The 6,523-nt window shown below is 36.2% G+C and overlaps 1 protein-coding gene across 1 annotated transcript in view; it reads left to right on the plus strand.

The window, feature by feature from the left end:
- Positions 1-5,348, plus strand: part of rgs7b (regulator of G protein signaling 7b) — a 66,468-nt gene extending 61,120 nt beyond the window's left edge. The window contains exons 17-18 of the mRNA XM_067430180.1: positions 2,330-2,364; positions 4,907-5,348. Coding sequence (XP_067286281.1) covers positions 2,330-2,350 — 21 coding nt within the window. The 3' untranslated portion in view covers positions 2,351-2,364; positions 4,907-5,348. The remainder of the gene's footprint in view (positions 1-2,329; positions 2,365-4,906) is intronic.
- The last annotated feature ends 1,175 nt before the right edge of the window (positions 5,349-6,523 follow it).

Below are 6,523 nucleotides of genomic sequence, written 5' to 3' on the forward strand. Positions count from 1 at the left end.
CATTGTGTTGTGTATTTCATTAAGAATAATAGGCTAATTTTAAACCGAAACTAAAAATCTGCTTGTCCGCAAAGAGCGCGCATTTACTAACGAGCTGTCATTCACGGTGTGCGCGCACTGGCGCGTTTTCAGTTCATATGAAAGCTTAACTTTTATAGGAATTCATTGAAAGCACTCGCTTTGCATCCGCTCCCGTTATTGATGCAAGCGGCGGTGCGCATGTTCCTTTCGGTTAAATAGAATAGTGATTTAAAAGCCCAGATACCGGTGATGTCATCACACTTTGATTAACCGGTGGGAAAATGTCCCCACCGTCTCATCCCTACTGTACATTCGCGAGATGGATGCGTATTGCTTAGTTTATCAGAGATAAGGACAAGAACGTAGGAATGAAGCAAATGCAGTCAAATACAACCTTTTTCTAAAACCGAAATAACTATCTCGCAAATATGTCGCAACAATAAGAAAAGAACAAATGCGCATATTGTCATAACTTAGAGTTTACACAGTTCTGTTGTGTCTATGAACAGAAGCTATTCCCAGATATTGCCAGATAATCACTTTACCTCTAAAATAATACTTATAACAGAGTTGGATCGTCATGATTTCTTGCATTGTCTTGAGCATTCACTTTTTTGCCAATTCTCTATTGTTAGCCTGGATAGCCCATCCATGTCATTATTCTTCATCATATCGCCTTCTACTGGATGTAAAATGCTCTCTGTCTACATTTTAGAATGTTAAGAGCTACTTCTGAAGTTATTTTGGTGAAAGTAACTCAAAAGTAATACAGGAGTAATGTAACGCATTACAATTCTGAGACAGTAATATTGTAATGTAATGAATTACTTTTAAAAAGCAGTAATAAGTAATCTATAATATATTACAGTTTGGAAGTAACTTGCACAACACTGGTGATCATCATCATCATCTTCCTCATTGTACACAACATAAAGACTTTACAGATATAAGACACCAGCATACTAATACAAGCGGTTTACAAAAATATTTAATAAAAATAAGTCAAATATTATATCATCACAGATGTTTCAAAAATGTACTTTTCAATTTGCATGTAGAATTGTATGTATGGATTTTGTATTATCAGTGCATTTAATAATGCTAACTTTAAAGCAGCACTAGGTAACTTTTTAACCTTTTTTAATATATTTTCAAGACTCTTGTGATGATAAATCGACTTACAATAGGTTGAATGACACGTCTGCCATAGCCTGATGGGGTCTGTATCGTTTTTAATCGTACTTTTAAACTTCGGGTTTCGGGTAGTAACCCGAGAACGAAAAGAATAATATTAATAATAATAATTCATTACATTTAGATGGCACCCTTTTGGCACACCTTTAGATGGCTTTTCTAGGCACCCAAAGCGATCTGCTTGTTACGGTGAGCTACCACTCAAACACTGAACTGAAGTATCATATAGATTCTGTCAAACGCTAACCAATAGACTACTATAATGACGTTGGCTTGTAAATGTGAGCATCGCGATTATTTGGCGTTTGAAAAAAATAAAACCCATGAAATGATATTCATATGACATGCTGAAGCATAAGCCACTGACTGTACCTGATGAAGACGTTTCCCACGCGCCGCCAGAAGAACACCTGCATGTGAACTCCTCCTGCAGTGTTCAGGGGAACTGCTAGTGCTGCACCGACCCGCGGGACGCTTTCATGAAGTTATTTGGCCCGCCCCGCACCACTGGATATATTTTTACAACCCGCCCCGCACCCGCGACCATTAAATAGACATACGGGGTCCGCGGGTTATGAGACGACCCGCGCATCACTAGCTCAGGGCTATCAGGGCTGTCATGTCAACAAATGCACGCGATGGCATCCGCTGATGGAGGAGGACTGAGCTTACGACAGTAGTCATTATTTTTTCCCAACTGTAGGGGGACCCCGAGAGCAAAAGTTACCCAGTGCTGCTTTAACACATTCAGTCATAAGATCCACCATAATATTTCATAACATGCATAAAATAATCTTTTTTTTTTTTTAGATTAACAATCCGAACAAAATGAGCAACTTTCTTCAATATTTTAGTGAAGTATTAGTAAAACACAAGAATTTTTAAATGTAATTCTCTGGTCTTGTTAGATGTACAAAAAAGCTGAAAATTCATAGGGTTACATTATATTATATACAGTAGTTGTTGTCTAATATGTTTATTTATGCATTTTTTACTACCAATGTCCATCCCATTTAGATCAATCCTGCAAATATTACGGTATTGCATCTGCATTAGTCTTCCAGCTGATGCTTTATTCATTTTTTTCCATGAACTTTTTCTTTTTCCTTCACAGAAAAGCAAGAATCTTTTCTAGGATCGGAATCTCAGGTGAGACTTTACATTTGGATTCTTTGAAAAATGACTATGTGGATATTGAACTGGATTATGAGAATAGAGCAACAGCGGTTCTGACTGTGAAAATATAGTTATATATATGTATAGTGATAAAATAATGATATCTGTAGGGTCAAATCAAACACATTTCAGAAATTTCCCCGGTTAAATTTTTTTTTGTTAGTATTTTTTCTGTACAAAGACAAACTTAATATTCCATCACTATTTATATGTCTCAGATGTATTGACTGAATAATCAGTTTTGTCGAGGGGGTCAAAACTAAAAATTTCACTTGAGATTTATAGCCAAATTACTGGCATGTAAAAATGACTTTAGAAAGAGGGCAGCATCATTATTTTATTATCACTCAGAGATTGGTAGATGTATTAGTGAAATCTGTTGACTTTATCAATATTTGCTGTATTATATGCCAACGGTGACCGCTCAAAAATAAGAAAAAAGCACTTCTTGTGTTTTTTACCCAATGTTTGAATGCCTGTAACTCAGGAAGTATTAAAGATATCTTAACATCCTCTTAGATTCTGGTTCTTAACAAACTTTTCTTTTGGTTTCTTCATTTTTGAAGCCCAACATGATTAATTTCCAGAGATATGGGGATCTCAAAGTGGCTCCGTGAGTAAATTGCTCAATTGCGCACATTTTCAGTTCACAAACCAAACGTGCCCAAAAACAAAACTTTGCATACACCTGATACTTTTTTCTTTCTTTTAAAGAGGAATAGTAATGAAAAGAACAAATAATGTTGAAACTAGAAATGTATCTTTGTGTATTTCTATCAACACAATTGCATAGACCGTTGCCATAAATATTCATTTTCCAACGTTTGCATGCCTGTAACTCTAAAGGTTTTCAAGATATCTTAATATCCTTCTTGATTCTCATTCTTAATAAACTTTTCTTTTGGTATATTTATTTTTAAGGCCCTATTTGGTTCAATCCCATAGATATGAGGATCACAATGCGACTCCATTTTAAATTGTTGAATTTTTCCCATTTTTAGTAGTCGAAAACCAAATGTAGGTCACTTTTCAAACAGCTGATACTTACTGTGTTTAAAGAAGAATGCCTGAAGAACAAATAACACCGAAACTAGAAATGTATCTTGTTTTCCTCAATTATTTCCAAAAATACCCTCTGAGTACCAAAAATCCACTGAAAATGGTCACATTTAGGCACATTAACTTGCTCTCAAAAGAGTATTTATAAGAATCTATATTTGAATCAGTTTCAATGATATTTAAAAGAAAGGATTTTGTTCACTTTAACAGCTTCTAAAGCCAGAAAGAGTTCAAATACACACATTGACATCCCTATATCTCCGGGATTGAACCATATAGAGCCTTAAGTTAAGATCCTAAAAGAAAAGTTTCATAAGAACAAGCATCTAAAATGATTTCTTTAACACTTTTTTTGAATTGAAGACATGTAATCTTCAGAACTTGGCACTACAAGTGTGAGTGCAGGTGTGTTGTATGCTTTTTAATAGAGAAACATGATACATTTCTAGTTTCAGTGTTATTTATACAAGTATAATCTGTTTGAAAAGTTAGCCACATTCGGTTTTTGACCATTGAAAAATGGGTCAAATTTGAATGCATAGTCACTTTAGGAGCCCCATATCTAAAATTAAAGTTTATAAAGAATGAGAATCTAGAAGGATATTAAGATATCTTTAATACTTTTAGTGTTACAGGGATGCAAACGTTAGAAAAATAACATTTTGGGTCTCAGACAAGGATGTTCTATGCAATTATCTTGGTAGAAAAAAACAAGATAATTTTTTAGTATCAACATTATTTGTTCTTCAGGTTTTCCTCTTTAAAAGAAAAAAATATTAGCTGTGTGCAAAGAGACCCACATTTGGTTTTTGACCGCTGAAAATGTGTACAATTGATCAATTTACTCACAGAGCCACTTTGAGATCCCCATATCTCTGGAAATGATCCGTGTTGGGCTTTAAAAATGAATAAACCAAAAGAAATGTTTGTTAAGTGTTATGTTTGTTAAGAACCAGAATCTAAAAGGATATTAATATATCTTTAATACTTCTTGAGTTACAGGCATGCAAACTTGAGGCGAAAAACACAAGAAGTGCTTTTGCCCCATTATTGAGCGGTCACCGTTGGCATATAATGCAACAAACATTAATAAAGTCATCAGATTTCACTAATAGATCTACCAATCTCTGAGTGATAATGAAATAATGATGCTGCAGTCTTTCTAAAGTCATTTTTACACGCCTGTAATTCGGCTCCAAATCTAAAGTGAAAACTGTAATTTTGAGCCTCCTCTACAGTGATTATTCAGTCAATATACATCTGAGACATTCCATATTCTGGCTTTCGTCACTATTTATTCATCCATCATTATTAATTTACCATTTCTAATATGGAGATAAAGTTGGATATACTATATGCTACTTTTAATCTATTGCAGGATAATATAGCTTATCAGAGCTGAAGCTTGTGTGGAGAACGTGTGTTTGACGTGTGTGTCTGTGTGTGTTTTTCTCAGCGTCTCATCTGTACATTACTGTATCTACGGAGCGCCGGCCCTTTTCCTTTCAGCTCACGACGGCGCCGTTTCATCCCTCCATCATCTGAGACTTTCTCAAGGACTTCAGTTTGCAAAAGCCTTTCAGAAAAAACATCAATGAACCCAAACTCACATTCTTGCGTCGTATGAAAGCACATTATTAGCGCTTTCATGCCATCTGATCGCTTGTATTTATTTTTATACTACATGTTAATTTATTTTGTGTGTACAGATCCTGGAGAATGTTTTACGATGGGCCGATGATAAACAGCCGGCGTTTGATGAATGAGGACGTTCTGTAAATATATAAACATCAGCAGCCGGATGTTAAAGGGACTGTGTGTAGAATTCAGAAACTGTTATTAGCGACACCGGTGGCCATTGTGTGAACTGCATGCGATTAATAAATGAATACACCAGGGTTTCCGCGGGGCTTCATTTGACCGTCCACAATTTAACGCTTCAATGTCTTAAACTGGATCAGAACGTCTTAAATTCAATATCATGGCATTAAATCAGAGCTTTAAGATTTCTATGAGGCATAATACTCATAAAAATGTAATTTACTGTATAAATGACACAGGATTGGTCAGATTTTGTCTGAATAAATCAACAGTAGCTCCAACTCTTAAAGGGCCAGTTCTCCATTACTGAGAATCCTGGGATCGTTTCCTCTGCCTGATGTCCTCAAACCCGTCAGACTTTCCTTCCTCATGCAAAGCCTTCAGAACATCTAGAATTATCTGCTCAATCCGTACGGATCCGTTTCTCTGAAGCGTCAGTGGAAGTTGCTTAGCCTGTCAATGGAGGACAGAAATCTGTCCATTTCATCTCAAATGTTCAGAAGTTTAACAAGAGCCACATTTAATCTTTAAAGCGGAGGCCAGAAACATGAACAATAAACTATAAAACAGATTTCTGGAGGCACTACATGTAGTTTATAAATGCTGTCGTTCCTCAAGATTTCTGTTCTCCGGCTCAAACTCTAAACGAAAACGAGCAGAGCTCATCATTGGGTCTGAACATTACTCTCATCTGAGTTTAGATGATGTTTATGAGCACGTCGGCAGAGATTTGGGCTTGTTTTAATCAGAAAATCCCAAGTTTTCTCCTTTCAAACTTTACGCTGTTTTTGTAAAAGTGATGAAGATCTGCTGGAGAATGTGTTCTTGAACTCTGAAGTGTCTGAAGTGTTGATGATAAAGAAGTGTGGTGATGGTGATGATGATGATGATGATGATGAAGTGTGGTGATGGTGATGATGATGAAGTGTGGTGATGGTGATGATGATGAAGTGTGGTGATGGTGATGATGATGAAGTGTGGTGATGATGATGATGATGAAGTGTGGTGATGGTGATGATGATGAAGTGTGGTGATGGTGATGATGATGAAGTGTGGTGATGGTGATGATGATGAAGTGTGGTGATGATGATGATGATGAAGTGTGGTGATGGTGATGATGATGATGTGTGGTGATGGTGATGATGATGAAGTGTGGTGATGGTGATGATGATGAAGTGTGGTGATGGTGATGATGATGAAGTGTGGTGATGGTGATGATGATGAAGTGTGGTGATGGTGATGATGATGAAGT

Source organism: Pseudorasbora parva, chromosome 21 (assembly GCF_024679245.1).
Source record: "Pseudorasbora parva isolate DD20220531a chromosome 21, ASM2467924v1, whole genome shotgun sequence".
Taxonomy (NCBI): Eukaryota; Metazoa; Chordata; class Actinopteri; order Cypriniformes; family Gobionidae; genus Pseudorasbora; species Pseudorasbora parva.